The 20,925-nt window shown below is 38.2% G+C and overlaps 1 protein-coding gene across 1 annotated transcript in view; it reads right to left on the bottom strand.

Moving 5' to 3' along the window:
* The window catches only part of LOC150087229 (dynamin-binding protein-like), a 427,088-nt gene extending 416,956 nt beyond the window's left edge, over nt 1-10,132 (bottom strand). The window contains exon 1 of the mRNA XM_090372415.1: nt 10,024-10,132. Coding sequence (XP_090228541.1) covers nt 10,024-10,026 — 3 coding nt within the window. The 5' untranslated portion in view covers nt 10,027-10,132. The remainder of the gene's footprint in view (nt 1-10,023) is intronic.
* Nucleotides 10,133-20,925: the final 10,793 nt, after the last annotated feature.

Genomic DNA, 20,925 nt, shown 5'->3' with positions numbered 1-20,925 from the left:
AAAGAAAGATAAACAGAACTTATTTCCGCTCCATCCCCCTCAAATAAGACTAAAGTACTAAATGAAAAATTTTCTTACTATGAAAACTGCATATCAGTATATACAAGTATTGTACAGGGCATTTGTCCTATTTGGTAAGTCCTATTTACACAAAGCTAAAATGTGATAAATGTAATGAAGAAAAAACATCATTAACAACAGTTACTTAACCTGTGTGCCTGTATATAAAAACAATGTTCCACGAAGGTGAAAGAAAGATTCATATATATTATAGGTACACAAAAAACCCTCAAAATGGTTTTTTGTGTACCCTTTCAGAATCAATTGTACATTACTGGGTTATGGCACCAAATGCATCTTGGGCAGGTTGTTTTCAGTTTCTCTATTCTGTGTGTGTGTGTGTGTGTGTGTGTGTGTGTGTGTGTGTGTGTGTGTGTGTGTGTGTGTGTGTGTGTGTGTGTGTGTGTGTGTTGTTACCTCTGGGTCAGCTTTTTAATGAACCCCTCACAAACAATGTCACCGAGTAACAGATCTGGACAGCAGCCAATGAACAGCAGATAAAATTTGCAAGCCACGGCTAATCCACATATCTTAGAACACTTTGATGAAGAATTCCTGCATGCTAATGAAACATTAAGCCAGGGTTCCCCATCTTATAAGTACACCTGATCAAGTAGCTCTAAATATTCCACCTCACACACAAATCCTTCTGACATGTTAAGATTAGGTGTTTGGTTGATTGGATCCTCAAAGAAGTGCAAGTACTCTTCTCTGAAGAGTAAAATAAATATTTGCCATTTCTGCAATACACTTGCATGTGCAGGTGTGGTGCAAAAATGAGCTTTTGCATGTGCAGGAATTGTTTGGAATAACATACGAGAAAAATTTCCCAGTCTTCATATCATTTCAACAAATCTCCATCACGTAATTCATTAATGAATGAAGGACAACACGGTAATATTTTTTTCCAAGAGCAAGCTAGTTACCATAATTTTTTAAACTTGCACAGATGCCTTGTAATTTCTAGAAGCTAAGAACAAAACAGAGACACTTTTCCATGTTGCATGATTATAAAACTTCAGAACTACTCAATTTGTGGAAACTGAACTATTATTTATTATTATTACACATATTGACATGTGGAAAAAAAAATCTTTCAAGTAAATACATTGCAGCTAGCAATGGTGTTCCCAAGTAAAAGTCTTCTTATTTAATTTCATTATACAGTATTAAATTACATTACGTGTGTGTGTGTGTGTGTGTGTGTGTGTGTGTGTGTGTGTGTGTGTGTGTGTGTGTGTGTGTGTGTGTGTGTGTGTGTGTGTGTGTGTGTGTGTGTGTAGGAGGGGTGATCATTTAATTCGCAAATTGGCTTATCTTATCTTAATTGTCATCATCTGAATCTTCTGTGGATTTCTCCTCGAAATACTCTCCCTTGAACTTTACACACTTTCGCCCCATCGTACCCACACATTAAACACTTCTTGAACGCCATTTTTCAAAAGACTGCAAAGTACTTAACAAGTACAGGTCACTGTTGAAAAAAGCCATGAATTAGGGTTCAATTTGAAAGTGTCTGCAATTCTGCCCAGACACAATAGGAGGGAGTATATGATGAGAGCCTTGTCGATAACTTCGGCCATAGAAAGATTGTGCAAGGCTCAAGGGGTAGAATTTTTTTCAGCCTCTTCTGTACTTGTTAACAGAAGGGACTGCTTCTACAGGGATGGGATACACTTAAATAGAAAGGGTGCAAGAATATTTGCTGATGCTATCGAGGCAGTGTTAGGTGGGTCGGAAAACTGCTAGCTGGAGGGGATACAAGGACTAATAGTCCTTGTCACAGTAGCCACTGGCAGAGATGAAAGTGATTCTTGCACTGCTTCTATTGGAATGAGCAGAACAAGGTGAAGGATATTTCAGAGACTGCAAAACAAGGTGAAGGATATTTCAGAGACTGCTGGGAGTCACTGCGGTACAAGTAAACACGTGGGTTGTGTTAGGGTAGCTAAGAAAAAGAACAGGTGCATGTATACTTGCGTGTACACCAATGCTGGGAGTTTGGTAAATAAATTTGATGAATTTGAGGTATAGCTCAAAGCATCAAAGGCAGATATTGTTGGGATATCAGAGACGTGGTGTCACACAGATATAAGGAATGCAGAACTGGAATTTGGGGAGCACAGCATCTACAGAAAGGATAGACAGCATAGGAAGGGAGGAGGGGTTATGCTATTAGTCAAGAAACACATAAAATCCAAGGAAGTGAAGCCAGTCAACATCGCTGGACAGTGCAGCGTCGAGTCAGTTTGGTGTGACATAAGCACCGGGAGATCAAAATTGAGAGTAGCAGTGTGCTATAGGCCTAATGACTCTGATGAGTATAATAAGAAACTGTAAAGGGAAATAGAGTGGGCTAGTAAATCAGAGAGTCTTATAATGGGGGATTTTAATTTCCCAGATATTGACTGGAATATGTGGGTTGGTCACTCACACACTAGCAAGGCTTTTGTGGATTTCTTGGATGATTGTTTTCTACATCACCATGTTCGGGAGGCAAATTGATTTGATTATCAGTAGTGATTCTTCATGCATTAAGAATCTGTAGATAGAGGAACCACTAGATAGAAGTGATCACAGTGTGCTAAAGTGGGAGTTACTCAAAGAGGTAACTACCATCAGTGGTAAAGGGAAGGGTTATTGCTTTCGTAAAGGCAGTATGGTCTGAGACAGTATTTAAATTCTATACAGTGGGACCAACTGATGATGTTACCAACAGTAAATTCAAAATGGGAAGCATTCAAAGAACTTATCTTGGAAGCTACTAAGCTTTATATACCAACTAAGAAATATTGTTCAAGGTTAAGACCTAAATGGATGTCAGATGAACTAATGAGACATATGGCAGAGAAGAAAAATGCTTGGGATACATATAAATTAACACATGACACAGAAGCCTATGACAGATACAAGTTGATCTGTAACCAAGTTACAAAGGAAGTTAGGCAAGTGAAGGCAGATTACGAGAAATCTTTGGCAAGGGATGCAAAAAAAAAAAACAGCAAAGAGTTCTTTACTTATGTAAACTCTAAAAGGAAGGGGATGAATCAGATTGGTCCACTTGATATCAATGGTTCAACTCTTGATGATCCTGCTCAGGTAGCTAACAAACTAAATCAATTTTTTCCATCGACATTCACACATGAGGAGTTATTCAGCGAGGGGAATGCCAGGGGTGTATTCAACTCTGGCAATAAGCTAGATAATCTTGTATAACTGAGAGTAAAGTGGAGGAGAAATTGTTGAAGATAAACACAAGAAAGGCACCTGGGGTGGAATGGATCTATCCAGTTATATTAAAGGAGGCAGCAAAGGAAGTAAGCAAACCCTTAGCCATAATTATGAGACCTTCCTTGGACTCAGGGGAGGTACCCATAGACTGGAGATGTGCAAATGTGACCCCAATTCACAAAGGAGGATCAAAGGCTGACACAAGTAATTATAGACCTGCGAGTTTAACTTCTGTTCCCGGAAAATTAATGGAGGCACTGGTTAAAGAAGCACTGCAGGATCATCTAGACAAGACTTCAGTTATAGCTCGGACACAGCATGGTTTTGTTAAGGGGAAGTCTTGCCTGACCAATTTGATTGGATACTATGATGCAGTCACAAAAGAACTGGATGCAGGGAATACCTTTGATATTATATACTTGGATCTTAGAAAGGCTTTTGATACTGTTGCACATGGAAGACTGCTGCATAAATTGGAGCAGTGTGGCATTGGAGGCAAATTGCTGCTATGGATAAAGGGGTGGTTGAGGGGGAGAAGACAGAGTGGTAATCAATGGACACTTCTCATCGCGGACTAATGTTATCAGTGGAGTCCCTAAGGGTTCGGTGTTGGGTCCATTATTGTTTTCTGAATTTATAAATAATATTGATGATGGTATATCAAGCTTAATGTCCAAGTTTGCAGACAATACAAAAGTTGGCAGGGTTGTTTAGGACACTACTGATGCTATGCTGCTGCAATAGGATCTGGAAAAGTTGAGCAGATGGGCTGAGAGGTGGCAAATGAAGTTTAACATTGACAAATGTAAAGTACTACATATGGGAAACAGCAACCCCAGAACAACGTATCAACTCTGTGGTACTACACTGACAGTGGTAGAGAATGAAAAGGACCTTGGGGTAATTGTGCGGGCAGATATGAAGTTCTCTGAGCAGTGCAGACGGGCTGCAAGAGTAGCTCATGGTGTCTTATCAATGATATACAGGAATTTTTCCAGCAAGGATAAGGAGGTGATAATTCCCTTGTATAAGGCAATGGTCAGGCCACACCTTGAGTACTGTATACAGGTCTGGAGGCCTCATTTCAAGAAGGATGTAGAGCTGCTGGAACGAGTACAGAGAAGGGCAACAAGATTAGTGAATGGAACAAAGGGGTGCTCTTACGAAGAAAGGCTTAAGTTTTGCAAATTACAGTGTCTGGAGACTAAGCACCTGCAAAGTTATCTTATTGAGGTGTATAAAGTCTTGAATGGTTTGAGCATGCTCAATGATGATGGGATTCCTCCTCTTGCTCAGAATAATCACCTGAGAGGGTATAAATTCAAACTGAGGAAAGACAGATGTAGAACAGATGTGGGGAAATTTGCCTTTAGCCAGCGGGTAGTTGGTTGGTGGAACAGACTTCCATCCCTTGTTGTGGAAGTTGATAGCCTAAATAAATTTAAGGCTCAACTGGACAGGTATTTCGAATGAATGGAGGGGTGAAGTGGAAGGTTTTTTTTTTTTTTTTTTTTCTGGCTGATGCTGCATAAGCTTGCCTTCTTACATCAAATGCCTCTACTAATGCTAATGCTAATACTTCTTCCATTGTGGCTCTGCAAGCATCACTGTGTTGGACACAAAATGCTTGCCTTTCAGAACAGGAAGAAATCACAGTGCTAAATCCAGTGAATAGGGGGGGGGCAGAATCTCGGCCCCTATGCAGTGATCACTGCCACACAATATCAGCATTGTCTTGATGGAGAAACCACTTCACACCGGAAAGTTCGGTCACAACAGAATAAGGCCGTCCTACCAAGATACATTATTATATGCTTATTTCATCTCTCTTTCTGATGCATTTAAGTCCTGTCTGACAAAATAACAGATCACATATCACTTTTTAATCTATATGTCCGACATGATATTTGCTTCAAAACGATCATCAGTGACACACAGCTAAAAAATACTCTCTTCAGGCAACAGTAGCTCGACAAGTACTGGCATGTGCACACAGATTCTGCTCGGTAGTGATCAGGGAGTGCTTCCAGCAGCAGTTATGGGAATTTCATGCAGTAAACATAAAATCTTGCACCAGTCTGCAAATTAAATGATCACCCCTAAAATAATGTACATTATTTAATAGTTTCACAATATCAATATACTAAAAAAATACATTAAATAACAAATACATCCGTGGTCAAGACCAGGAGTGCATGCTCTTTGAGTAGACCAGGGTTCAAGCCATAACTGCTAAATACAGTCAATCTGTCAAACTGCCTTGGACTAGTGTGGCAGATTATGGTCCATTCCCTCAGTGTGACTTAAGCAAATAAAGCACAAATATTACAAAAATCACTAATATTCAATATGACCTATAAATAAGTATGCTTCATATCAATCGATATTCCAGTGATATTAGTGTTAGCAGTGGCAAATGATGTAAAAAAAACAATCTTGTACAGCATCCAAAAAAAAAAAAAAAACTTTCCATGCAGCCTATCCACTCCCTCAGAGTTTGTCTAGTTCCTCCCTGAATTTATTTAAACTATCCACTTACACAACACCAGATGGAAGTTTGTTGCAAAAATCAACCACCTGTGCACTGAAAACAAAACAAAACAAAAAAAAAAAAAAAAAATTCTGCACACCTATCCTGCAACCATCATTCTCAATTTGAATTTATACACTCCCACCCACCACATGTCTAGTCTGAGGAAGAGAAATAGAATGTTCCTTCATCTTCATCTCAAATAGAGACTCAAAAGAATCTATCATGAAACTGAGCTACATCTAACAAAAACCAAAACTTACAAATATAATCTGTTAAGTTCATTAAAGAAGAAAATAGTTGTGCTATTTTTTTAAAAAAATATATGACAGAATCAATATGATGTGCCAAATATTTTTAGGTGATATGTCTCAGTTGGTATAACAGATACCTGTAACTTGGATTTCAGGAAGGCTTTTGAAACTGTTGCACATAAAAGACTAGAGAAATGTGGCATTAAGGGCAAGTTATTGCTATGGATAAAGGGATAGTTAAGTAGAAGAAGAAAGAGTGATTATCAATCGGCACTGCTCTTCATGGACAAATGTTACTAGCAGAGTTCCCCAGGGTTCAGTACTACATTTGGGTAGCAGTTAGCCCAGAATAACTTATCAACTGTGTGGCACTACACTCAGGGTAGTGGAGAATGAAAAAGAGAAGGGAGTAATTGTGCAGTCAGACATGAAATTCTCTGAGGAGAGCACACATGCTGCCAGGACAGCTCATGGGGCTTTGTCAATGATATACAGAAACTTTGCTAGCAGGTATAAGGAGGTGATTATCCCTTTGTAGAAGGCCATGGTTAGGCTACATCTTAAGTATTGTATACAGGTCTAGTGGCCTCATTTTAGGAAGGATATATATTTGCTGGAATGGGTGCAGAGAAAGGCAACCAAATTGGTGAAGGGAACAAATGGGTGCTCTTACATAAAAAGGCTTCGGTTCTGCAAATTGCAACATCTCGAGACTAAGCACCTGCAGAGAGATCTGATTGAGGTGTTTAAAGCCTTGAATGGATTGAGTAAGCTGAATGTTAATGGTATTTTTCACTTGCTGAGACTACACATAAGTAGACATAAATTGAAGTTGAGGATGGATGTTTGCCTTCAGCCAGCAGGTGGTTGATTGTTGGAACAGGCTTCTATCTGTTGTTGTGGAAGTGGATGAGTTGAATAAATTCAAGGGAGAACTAGACAAATTCTTGGAGGGTATGAAAGGTTAACTGTGTTGGGTTTTTTGGTTTTTTTGGCTGATGCTATATAAGCTTGCTTTCTTGAATCATTTGCAAGAAAGCAATATTGTCTTTTGTGACCTTAAAATATGACAGCTGCTCTGCACCACCAATGTTTGCCCCTGGCAGACCAGTCCAATTACACCTACTCTTTTTACAAAATAAATTTTCTCTTTCCCTGACAATAGTTACTTACTGTGGGTCAGAACTTTCTGCCATGAAGGATTTCATTATTATTATTACTAGCCATATGATGCAAGGAAGCCTGAGGCTTATGCTGCACCAGCCAAAAAAAATATTTCTGAATTACCCCAAAGGAGAAAACAAGAGTCAGAAGTAGAAGGGAATCACCAAGAATGAGAAGAATGATGATATCCAGCTCAGGACCCTGGGTGTGCCAAACCCATACTCACCAGTGAGCTCTTGGGGTTAATTATGTGATGCACGAGTGTAGTCTACAACACATCGTGCTAGGCAGCTGAGTTCATGAGGGTCACTCTTAATTTCTTCAAGTCTCTCATATAAGCCTGTCATAATGCCGAATTCACACTTAATCTCCTCATGCTCTGCAGTGAAAGCACTAAAAAAAAAACCCCAACTTTGGTCATATTGTATCATGTCCTACTACAGATAATGCTGCAAAGGTGACAAGTAGCAGGCTGTGTTTCTGATTTGCAAAGAAATTCCAAGTGTAATTCAGAATGACATATTGTATCATGTCCTACTACAGATAATGCTGCAAAGGTGACAAGTAGCAGGCTGTGTTTCTGATTTGCAAAGAAATTCCAAGTGTAATTCAGAATGACTGGGCAAAATTAAAAATCCAATGGAAGGAAGCCAAAAAGGTTAAACAATTTTCCTAAAATATTTTTCAAGCTAATCAACCACCTACTTTCTTCAAAAACAAAGAGCCAAGTATCTAGTCTTTATTTAGGGTCTCAACAAAAGTAAACATTTCAACCTTTTTGCACAACAAAATCAGCAGTCAGTATTTAACAAGAATTTTGTAAAAGGTACAAAAAAGAACCTAGTGGGCAGTTATTAATTACAATACACCAGTTGTATTTCAAGGGGGGGAGGAATTATGGGACAACCAGGTACTACTGGAGCAATAATTGAATGTTTTCATTGTTTTGTTCAGTCTCTTCAGAATTCTGTGGAGAATTAAAGAACCATCTAAAAATGCATCTAATAAATGGAAGTCTAATTTTAAGAAGGATGCTTCTTAGAATGGGCACAGAAGAGCAGCAAAATTAGTCCAGAACACAAAAGGTTATTTTTACCAAAAAAAAAAGAGTTCAGTTCTGTAAATGAAAACTAGGCACTTGTGTAGAAATCTGATTGAACTGTTTAAGGCTTTAAATGGATTTAGTAAATTTAATGATGATGGTATTCTTATTCATTCTTAGACAACACACACAAGGGGACAAAAGCTTAAATTTAAACTGCAAGATAGATGTGTGAAAATTTGCATTCATCAGAAGAGCAATTGGGGGGGGGGGGAGGATTATCTCCAGTGTTGTGGAAGTAGGTAATTGTAATAAATTTAAGAAGGGGACAAACAAATTAGATCAGTGGTTTTCGACCGGGGTGCCGAAACAACATTACAGGGGTGCCAAGTGATTTGGGTTTAAGTTACTTAAACTTATTATTATTTTTTAATTTATATGTTTATTTCATTATAAAAAGGTGTACAGTATCTTTTTAATTTTGTGTTGATCTATAATTGATGTTTACTTAGTACCTCTATATAAAGAATAAAATTATATACTGTGTATATATATATATATATATATATATATATATATATATATAATTTGTATTATGAAATGTAATTTTTATAATTATATTATTGTAATAAATATCATATAACATTTATTTTTTAATATTATATATATACACAGAGAGAGAGAGAATCAGATCTAACAGGCAGAAAATTGAGTAGGGGTGGGTGCCGCAAAATAAAATAAATTACTTAGGGGTGCTGTTATTAAAAAAAGGTTGAAAACCACTGAATTAGATGGACATTATCAGAGAGGATGAGCAAATGAAGTGTATGTACTGGCTGGGGCTGTATAAGCGTGGCTCCTTGCATCAATTGGCACTACTACTACTACTACTAATAATAATAATAATAAAAATTAATAAAAACTAGAATTACAACCCATACTGAAGCCACTTTTCATGCTTCGCTCTTTCATTATTCCTTCGACCTCCACTTTGCATGGATGGTCTGCAGATTAGTATTCAATAAGCATCCATTTGACAATAACAAATGGAGCTATATTTGCATAATATATATCTACCCAGGGGCTCTCTTGTATGGGCTTGGCACACCCAGGGTCATGAGCTGGATATCATCACTTCTCTTTCTTGGTGATTCCCTTCTTCTTTCTCAGAGTAATTCAGAATTTTTTTTTTGGCTGGTGCAGCAAAAGCCTCAGGCTTTCTTGCACCAAATGGCTAATGAGCTGGATATCATCATTCTTCTCTTTCTTGGTGATTCCCTTCTACTTTTTACACACTCTCTCTCTCTCTCTCTCTCTCCCTCTCTTTATAAGTTATTTGTATTTAATTATTATTTTTTTTCGAGCAGTAAACCCTTGGGTATTCCTTGCCCTATATGACTAATACTAATATTAATTCTTCAATTGACTATGCAGTCTGTCATTTAGAAGGGAAATGTAGATATTATGTGGGGAATTTCACTGTGCAACCTGTATTTCTAGTGGCAAAGGTACACGGAAGCAAGCTTATATCAGCCCAGAACAAAAAACAGGGTAACTCGGGGAATTTTTTTTTTTTTTTTTTTTTTTTGGTGGATACAGCATAAGCCTCAGGCTTCCTTGTACCATGTAGCTACAATAATAATAATAATAAAATATAATAGATATACATAATCACGTCAAGAACCAAGATTTACCAACCCATACTACAATATATTAATATATCAGTACTGATAAATTCTTACCATGTCACAATCCGTAAGTCATTCACATCACTAGAATACAGTATGAACAAATCCCTTGGGCACAGCATAACAAAATTTCCATTGGTATAAAATATTGTAATTCATCTTTTAAAAACAGATACATCACACAAACACACCTGCGAATTTTTTAACACACACATCACATTTTCTGATAGTAGGGATTCACCGCCACCTACCGTCTCAAAAATGATTATAATTATAGTCACTAATTCCGTACTCAAGGCAGTGTTTAATTCTGTACTATAACAACAAGACGTATCATTACGTTCCAGCAGTGCTACTCAAAATGTGGTCTCCGAACTGTTTGTTAACGATCCACCACGAATTGGAAATTGGTCGTGGACGTCACCGAACAACGACGATTCATCCGTTATCGACCGGTAACGGACCGCGAGATTTGTATTTTACAAAACTCTCGTTCCGCGACGCGTTAGAAATACAGTGGATTCCGGTTATTTGGCAATGGGGATTTCTGGACTGCCCGGAGTCGTAGTGGAACAAGTAAATACATGGGCTGTGTTAGTGTAACTAAGAATAGAAACAGATGCATGTACACCAATCCTAGGAGAATAGTTAATAAATTTGATGAGCTTGAATCTCTAGTCAAGACATCAAAGGCAGATATTGTTGGGATATCAAAGACGTGGTGTCACACAGGTATAAGTAGTGCGGAATTGGAATTTGAGGAGTAGAATGTGTACAGGAAGGATAAACAGGACAATAAGGGAAGTAGGGCTATGCTGTTAGTTAAGAAACACATAAAATCTAAGGAAGTGCATCCAATTGATGTTGGTGGACATTGCAATGTTGAGTCTGTTTGGTGTGAAATAAGCACTAGGAAAGAAAAATAAGAGTAGGTGTGTGTATAGGCCTAAGGAATCTGATAAGTATAATGAGAAATTGTGCAGAGAAATAGAGTGGGCCAATATATCAGAGTGATTAATAATGGGAGATTTCAATTTCCCAGAGATTGACTGGAATTTGGGGATTGGTCACTCACACACTAGCAAGGTTTTGGGGATTTATTGAATGAATGTTTCCTACAGCAACATGTTCAGAAGGCAATTAGAGGGAGTAATACCCTTGATCTGATTATCAGTAGTGATTCTTCATGCATTAAGAATCTGCAGATAAAGGAACCACTAGGTGGCAGTGATCACATTGTGCTGAAGTGGGATTTACCCAAAGAGGTAACTACCATCAGGGATTAAGGGAAGTGTTTTTGCTTTCGTAAGGCGACTACGGTGGTCTGAGACACTATTTAAATTCTATAACGTGGGATTAACTGATGATTTACCAACAGCAAATTCAAAACGGGAGGCATTCAAAGAATTAATCTTGGAAGCTACTAGGCTTTTCGTACCAATTAAGAAATATTGTACCAGATTTAGGCCTAAATGGAGGTCATACGAACTAATTAACATGTGGCAGAGAAGAAAAATGCAGGGGATACATATAAATTAACAGGTGACACGGAAGCCTATGATAGATATAAGCTGGTCTGTAACCAAGTCACAAAGGAGGTTAGGCAGGCGAATGCAGATTACGATAAATCTTTGGCAAAGGATCAAAGAAAATCAGCCAAGAGTTCTTTACTTATATAAACTCTAGAAGGAAGGGGATGAATCAGATTGGTCCACTTCATATCGATGGTTCAAGTATTGATGATCCTGCTCAGGTAGCTAACAAAGTAAATGAATGTTTTGCATCTACATTCACACATGAGGAGTTATTCAGGGAGGGGAATGCCAGAGGTGTATTAAACTCTGGCAGTAAGCTAGTTAATCTAGTAATAACTGAGAGTAAAGTGGAGGAGAAATAGTTAAAGATAAACATAAGAAAGGCACATGGGGTGGATGGAATCTATCCAATTATATTGAAGGAAGTAAGCAAATCCTTAGCCATAATTTCGAGAGCTTCCTTGGACTCACGGGAGGTACGCATGGACTGAAGACGTGCAAATGTGACCCCCAATCCACAAAGTAGGACCGAGGGGAGAACAGAGATCCTCCCATCGATCCTCCTTTGTGGATTGGACCTGTTACAATTACAGACCTGTTAGTTTAACTTCTGTTCCAGGGGAATTAAGGGAAGCACTTTTTAAAGAAGCATTGCAGGATCATCTAGACAAGACAACGTACAGAGCATGGGTTTGTTAAGGGGAAGTCTTGTCTGACCAATTTCATTGGATACTATGATATAGTCACAAAGGAACTGGATGCAAAGAATAATTTTAATATCATATAGTTGGATCTTACAAAGGCTTCTGATACTGTTGCAAATGGAAGACTGCTGCACAAATTAGAGCAGTGTGGCATTGGAGGCAAATTGTTGCTATGGATAAAGGGATGGTTGAGTGGGAAAAGACAGAGAGTGGCAATCAATGGAAACTGCTCTTTGCGGACTAATGTAATTAGTGAAGTCCCCCAGGATTCAGTGTTGGGTCCATTGTTCTTTTTTGTATTCATCAATGATATTGATGGTGGTATATCAGGCTTAATGTCCAGGTTTGCTGACGATACAAAGGTCTACAGGGTTGTTAATGACAGTAAGCTGCTGCAACAGGATCTAGAAAAGTTGAGCAGATAGGAAGAGAGGAGGCAAATGAAGTTTAATATTGACAAATTTAAAGTACTGCATTTGGGAAGCAGTAACACCAGATTAACATATCAACTGAGTCGTAATACAATGACAATGGTAGAGAGTGAAAAGTAGCGGGGTGTATTTGTGCAGGCAGATATGAAGTTTTCTGGGCAGTGCAGACGGTTTGCAAGAGTAGCTCATGGTATCTTGTCAATGATATACAGGAATTTTTCTAGCAGGGATAAGGAGGTGATTATTCCCTTTTATAAGGCAATGGTCAGGACACACCTTGAGTACTGTATACAGGTCTAGAGGCCTCATTTTAAGAAGGAACGAGTGCAGAGAAGGGCAGCAAGATTAGTGATTGGAAAAAAAGGTTGCTCTTACGAAGAAAGACTTAAATTTTGCAAATTACAGTGTCTAGAGACTAGGCACCCGCGAGGTGATCTGATTGAGGTATATAAAGCCATGAATGGCTTGAGCATGCTCAATGCTAATGGGATTCTTCCTTTGGCTCAAAATAATCGCGTGAAAGGGCATAAATTCATATTGAGGAAAGACAGTTGTAAGATAGATGTGGGGAAGTGTGCCTTTAGTGCGCATGTGATTCATTGCTTAAACAAATTTCCATCTGTCGTTGTAGAAGTTAATAGAAGTTAAAAGTTAGTTTAACTGGTTCAAGGCAGAACTAGACAAACATTTGGTGCGAGTAGATGAGTAATATGAGAAGGGTCTGTGTTTGTTTTTGGCTGATGCTGTATAAGCTTCCATTTTTGTATCATGTGCCCTGCTAATGCTAATTACAATTGCATAAAATAAATTAATTATAATATCGACTACTTAATGTGTTTCAACGTCAATAAGGATTGAGCTATCGAACAGGGAATACTCGCCTTGGATTAAATACTTTGTATTAGAACTTTTCAAATTAACAAGTCCTGTTAATTGGAAAATCACAGATACGTCCTTTGCTTGTTAAAGCGAATTTTTTCTTAATGAGGATGTAACTATTCAGAAACAGCATGGGTTTGTTAAGGGGAAGTCTTGCCTGAATAATTTGATTGGATACTAAGAAGTGGTCACCAAGGAACTGGACGCAAAATATAATTTTGATATCATATACTTGGATTTTAGGATATCTTTTGATACTGTTGCGCCCCCGTAGCCAGGTGGGCATGAGCAGCAGTGCGTAGCACACGCTTCTTGATTAGGCCGGGTTTCGAGCCCAGACCACCAAATACGGAGGATGCGGAAAGGTCAGGGAATTACCACCGCATATCCCCGGAGCAATATGGCCTTAGCTGCTAATGCTTCTAAAAACCAAAACAACAAACGAACGATACTGTTGCAATGGAAGACTGCTGTACAATTTGGAGGAGTGTGGCATTAAGGGCAAGTTTTTACAATGGATAAAAGGATGGCTGATTGGGAGAAGGCAGAGAGTGGTAATAAATGGACACTGCTCTTCGTGGATTAATGTTATTAGTTGAGTCCCCCTGGGTTCGGTTTTGGGCCCATTGTTGTTGTCTGTATATATCAATGATATTGATGAAAGTGTATCAAGGTTAATGTCTAAGTTTGCAGACTGTACGAAGGTTGGATGGGTAGTTAATGACAGTAAGTTACTGCAACAGGATCTGGAAAAGTTGAGCAGATGGGCTGACTGGAGCAACTGAAGTTTAACATTGACAAATGTAAAGTACTGCATATGGGTAGCAGTAACTCCAGAGTAATGTATTAACTATGTTGTACTGCACTCAGGGTAGTGGATTTTGTATAAGCAGTGGTCAAGTCACACCTTGAGTACTGCATACAGGTGTGACGGCCTCATTTTAGGAAGGATGTAGTGTTGTTGGAACGAGTACAGAAAAGGGCAACGAAATTGGTAAGTAGAACAAAGGGTTGGTGTTACCAAGAAAGGCATAAGTGCTGCAAATTGCAGCTACTGGAGACTAAGCACCTGCGAGGTGATCTAATTGAGGTGCCTTAATGGTTTGAGCAAGCTCAATGCTGATGGGATTCTTCGTCTTGCTCAGAGGGACATAAATTCAAATTGAAGAAAGACAATTGTAGAATAGATATACTGAAATTTGTCTCTAGCCAGTAGGTGTTTGTTCCAATTAGTTGGAATTAGTTGGAACAAACTTCCATCTGTCGCAGTGGAGGTTGAAAACTTAAATAAGTTCAAGACAGAACTAGACATGCATTTGGAGTGAATGAATGGGTGGAAGGGAAAGATTTTTTTTTCTTTTTTCTGATGTTATATAAGCTTGCTTTCTTGCATCATATGCCTCTATTAACGCTAATGCTATTGGCTTCCCTTCATTCCTCCAAATTCCAGTGTTTAGACTATTCTGACCAAATCCATACTAGCCTTGTAATTCTGAAACATGAATTTATTCGAAGCAGGTATTTGTGTTTTAAAAAAAAAGGGAAAATAATGGCGTTTTCGTTTATATTTGGCTTTTATGACTACCCCACTAGTTATTAAAAAGTTTATAATAAATTTTCGACATTTTTATCTACTTATTCCATTTGAACATCTGGACTTTTCCAATTGGAAAGCGACGATGTACTTCTGAGCAATCATTTAAAGTAATTACAGACCTATAAATTTGACATTTTTTTCAAGGGAAAACAGTGAAAGAATAGACTCACTAATTAAAGAAGTAATGCAAGATTGTTTTATACAGGAATGAAGTTATATGGAAATCGCAGCATGAATTTTTAAATGGTGATTTTGTCGGATCTATCTCACTGAATAGTATCAAGTGAATATACTGCCTCATGACTGAATAAGCAGTAATGCAACAAAGGAACTGGAGGGAAAAACTAATTTTGACATTATATATTTAGATTTAAGGCAAGCGTTTGAACTGAACAACATGAAAGCTGTCTGTGCAAATTGGAGCAATATGGCATTAGGAACAAGTTACTACTATGTATAAAAGGTGATTGAATGAGAGCAGCACAAAGTAGTTATCAATGGGCACTGCACTTCTGTTATTAGTGGAACCGCCAGGATTCGGAGCTGAGCCCATTAATGTTTTCAATATTTATTAATGATATTGAAAAAGGCATATCAAGTTTAATGTCTGTTTTCAGATGACACAAAGGTTGGAACGATAGTTAACAATAAGGGAAAGGGGATAGTAATAAATACACCAGCTGCCGTTGCAGATGAACTCAACAGTTATTTTGCATCGATATTTACAAATGAAAAGCCTTTTGTGGCAATGGGAAATTGTGAGAGCGAAGTTAAAAAATATGTAATTAATGATATTGAAATTTCGCAAGATTATTTAATGAAAAAACTTTCAAGCCTACAGACTAGTAAGGCTCCTGGAGTTGATGGAATATAATCTTGAGAGAGGCGGCAAGCGAGTGCATTGAACCACTGAGCCTGGTTATGCGAGCATCACTAGACTCTGGGGAGATTCCCTTGGATTGGAAAAGTGCAAATGTATCTCCCATACATAAGGGTGGCTCTAAAAGTGAAGTGGGAAATTATCGACCTGTCAGTCTGACTTCAGTAGTAGGGAAAATCATGGAGGCATTGATCAAGGGTGGAATTCAGGATCATTTGGATCGAATTGAAATTCTCAAGGATACTCAGCATGGTTTTGTAAAGGGAAAATCATGTTTAACAAATCTGGTTCGCTATTTTGAAAGGGTCACTCACGAGCTGGATTTAGGGAATAATTTCGACATTGTTTATTTAGATTTCAGCAAAGCTTTTGACTCAGTCCCACATGAGCGGTTGCTTTATAAGCTGGAACAGGTTGGAATCACTCGGAAAATCCTTAGATGGATAGAAGGATGGCTTCAGGGCAGGAAGCAGAGGGTTGTGATAAATGGCTATTCCTCAGATTGGGTTGATGTAAGAAGTGGGGTTCCCCAAGGATCAGTATTAGGACCACTGTTGTTTTTAATTTTCATAAACGACATTGATGAAGGGATAGAGGGCGTGATGTCTAAATTTGCAGATGATGTTAAAATTGGTAGAGTAGTTAATGATCACTGTCAAGCTGAGCTTCTTCAGAGAGACCTAGATAGACTTCAAGAATGGTCAGAAAAATGGCAGCTGTGCTTTAATCCAACAAAGTGTAAGGTATTACACCTGGGAAACAGTAATCCCAAAATAACTTATTCACTTGGTGGAGTTCAACTAAACTCAGTACTGGAGGAAAGGGACTTGGGTGTTACGATACGGTCAGACATGAAATTCTCTGAGCATTGTAAATAGGTTGCAAGGAAGGCCCATGGTGTCCTATCGATGATCTATCGAACTTTTGCAAGTAGAGATAGGGACGTGATAATCCCATTATATAAGGCCTATGTTAGACCACACTTGGAATACTGTGTTTAAGTATGGAGACCGCACCTAAAGAAAGACATCGAGCTTCTTGAAAGGGTGCAAAGAAGGGTAACTCGCCTGGTGAGATCGGCAAAAGGGCGTCCTTATGAAGAAAGACTTCGAATATGTGGGTTGCAGAGTTTGGAAACTAGACACCTTAGAGGAGATTTGATTGAGGTGTTTAAGGCTCTGAGAGGCATCAGTAAAATGAATGAGGACAAAATTTTCAAGATTATAAATGATGCTAGAACTAGGGGACATAAACTCAAGTTACGCGGGGAAATGTTTAGATTGGACTGCAGGAAGTTTTATTTTAGCCAGCGAGTTATAAATTACTGGAATAAGTTGCCCTCATGGGTGGTAGAGGCCGACAGTTTGGGAAAATTCAAAGGTCATCTGGATAGTACTTTCGGGTAAGGGAAGCGCATAGGATGATAGGATTAATTTCCTTTTTATTTAATTTTTAATTTCATTTTATTATTTTTATTTATTTATTAATTATTATTATTTATTTATTTATTTAATTTTTGTTTTTATCATTGTTTTGTTCGGATTTTTTTTTTTTTTTGGCTGGTGCAGCATAAGCCATAGGCTTTCTTGCACCATTCGGCCGTTACTAATACTAATACTAATACTAATAATAATAATAAGTGTCTACTCTGCAACAAAATCTAGAGAAATGAGCCGAGAAGTGTCAGTTCAAGTTTAATAAATGCAAGGTTCTCCATGCGAGTAACAGCATTCCCAGAATAGAATAGCATCCCCATTGGGTGATACCAACCTCAATAAAGTGAAGAACAAAAAAGACCTGGGGATAATTGTGTAATTAGACATAAAGTTTTCTGAGCAGTGCACATGGGGTGCTAGGACAGCTCAAGGGGTTTCGTCAATGATATACAGAAAATTTTCCAGCAGAAATAAGAGAGCAATTATCCTGTTGTATGACTCAGTGGTTATGCCCCATCATGAGCACTGCTTGCAAGTCTGGAAGCCTTGTTTAGGATGAATGCAGAACTGTTAGACGGGTGCAGAGAATAAAAGTGAACAAGGGGATGCTTTTACTAAGGAAGAATAGCTGTGCCAATTGCATTATTTGGAAACTAGGTACTTGTGAGGAGATCAGAGAGATATTTAACCAGTTCAATGAATTGAGTAAGCTAACAATTTAAGGAAACAAATTTAAATTGAGGAAAGGTGATTGCCGGTTAGGCGTGCCTAAATTTGCTTTCACACAGAAATCAGTTGCATGCTGTAACAAATTGCAGTCTGATATTGTGTAAATGAATTACTTGGTATAAATTTAAGGAATTATTAGAGGGAATGCATAGGTGAGGTTCGAAGTGTTTTTTTGTTTTGGGCTGATATAAGCTTGCTTCCGTGTACCTTTGCCACTAGAAATACGGATGCACAGTGAAATTCCCCACATTTCCCTTCTAAATGACAGACTGCATAGTCAATTTAAGAATTAATATTAGTATTAGTCATATAGGGCAAGGAATCCCCAAGGGTTTACTGCTCGAAAAAAAAATAATAATTAAATACAAATAACTTATTTAAAATATGCAACCTTTGTATTTCCCTTCTCATATAGCTAATTAGCCAGCTGGCTTCTTAATTTCCTCAAGCTAACAGCCTCAACTACACACTAAATCAAGTTATTGCAGTAAGTAATAATTCGTGAGCTTAAAAGAAAAAAAAAATCTACAATCCAGTTATCTTTCTCCATAATTTGAACTCATATAGTCATCATTCAGTTCTCTTTCTCCATAATATGAACTCATATAATCATCGTTCAGTTCTCTTTCTCCATAATTTTATCTCATATAGTCATCATTCAGGTCCCATCTAAGGTGCCTGGTAGCTAAGCTGTGTAGTTCGAATATTCGAAATCTTTTCTCATACGGGTGTAAATTTGCAGATCGTACTAAGCCAGCTGACTGTCTTTGGATACTTTCAAGAAGATCGATCTCTTTTTTTAGGTGTAGTCTTCATATTTTGACTCAGCGCTCGAAATGTGGTCATACAACTGCCTTACACAGTGGGATAATGATCTCCCCTATCTCTTTAAGCAAATATTCGATAAATCATGGATAGGAGAGATGGCCCTTCTCTGCTGCCTCTACAATGCTTCATGTCATAGTATCGTAACTCTCAAACGACTTTCTTGCTCTATTGTTTTTAATCAGCAGTACAAAATGTGTAAGTAGTTTTCAGGACGCTGTTCACCGCGTGTAAGACCTTGAAATTTTTTGCAGAATAGCAAAACTGCCACTTTTTTACTATTTCTTTAATCATCTTGAAGGTCTGCTGCTTGTCAATGCATTGACCACTCTCCCAATCTTCATGCTAACTACTTCACAAATTTTGACATCAGATTCTGTATCCTTTTGTAAATGTTATTTATTAAAGTCAGAAATAACAGTAGATCCAAAACCGATTCGTCGAATATTCCACCTATTTCGTTAGACCAATTTAAAAAAAAAAAACTATAATCAAAACTGGGCATAATACACAATGCACGGTAGATGAATTTAATTATTCAAGTGGCCTAAAAATAATAGTTTGGTTTGTCAACAATAAATGTTCCTGGAGCCACTGTACAGAAGATACTATACATATCTATATATACAAGTCAACAGTACGTTGGTTGGACTGGAGGACTGGAAAAGAGTGTGCTGGTCGGATGAGTCCAATTACCTGTTGAAACACGCCAAGGATACCATGCACAAGCTACAAAATAAATAGGACAGCTGGTGCGTATGGACCACCTTTTCACTTGTGAGGTCTTCAAAAAACTTCAAACAATTATATTAGGGATACACCCGTACTGTTTCTTACATATATGTATTATGTCTATAAATTGCGTGTGTTCTCTGGTTGATTTGCTTGTTTTGCTGTATGAAAAAAACCCAATACCTGGGTAAACATTTTGCTAACTACGCCTGAGACCGACTAACTCAGCCACGGAGTAAAAAAGCCCATTGAAGTTCCTCGGGGTTCAAACCCTCTCTTTTTCCACCCGGTGTGGGAGGACAGTGACGATACCACTGTGCTACCCGCGCAGGACTTGTGAGGTCTAACGGTGGCTCTTAGAAGACCATGTGCACACTGCATTTGTTTCATTTTTTAACGGACAGAAACGAAATCTTCCAAGACGATAATGCGCCGCGTAATCGAGCCCTCATTGCGCACAAGTAGTTCTAGAAACACAGCGATGATATCATGCATCTTGATTGGTCTCCAAATTTGGCTGACCTCAGTTCAATTGAAAACCTATGGGACGTATTGGAATGTATCGGGAACTTTCCACAGTGTCGGAATAAATGACGGTTGCGTATATAGAAACCCAACCGCCACCTATTCTGATACTGTGAAATTCCTTTCTGGCAGCATCGCTCCATGTCCCAACGGGCGTCTATATCAAGTGGAGTCAATGCCTACGCCAATAGCAGCTGTTATCTGTGTGAACGGTGGCCAATGGGGCATTAGAAGCTGGTCATAATCAGTAATGACTCAGTGCATATTTCCCTGAATTGAATTGAAATATCTAAAAAAAAAAAAAAAAAAAAACCGAATTATTATATTTAGGCCACCCGAATAAATTGAAATATCTATTTTATTTATTATTTTATTTATTATTATTATTATTGTCTTTGGTGGCCCCTAAACATTTGTCCAAATCCACCTAATATCACTGACTTTATTATCCTTATTCAGGACACCCAGCCACCAGAGAGCAGTCATCACGTAGGATAACTGCTACCTGATGCTCGTCCTTATGAACATGGAGCTGGGCTTAGGTCTACTGTAATGTCTGTGCTGACCGCACAAAATTCTCGCACTCTCTGGTAGAAGTGCAAGACCAAATGGTGCCAGCAATCTCAACCCCAAGTTGCCCAAGCCTGGGAGCCAGCAAAAAAGAGGAAATAATAATAATAAAA

This window comes from Mastigoproctus giganteus, chromosome 4 (assembly GCF_048544385.1).
Source record: "Mastigoproctus giganteus isolate SK-2022 chromosome 4, ASM4854438v1, whole genome shotgun sequence".
Classification (NCBI taxonomy): domain Eukaryota; kingdom Metazoa; phylum Arthropoda; class Arachnida; order Uropygi; family Thelyphonidae; genus Mastigoproctus; species Mastigoproctus giganteus.
This window is presented reverse-complemented; position numbering and strand designations above follow the sequence as displayed.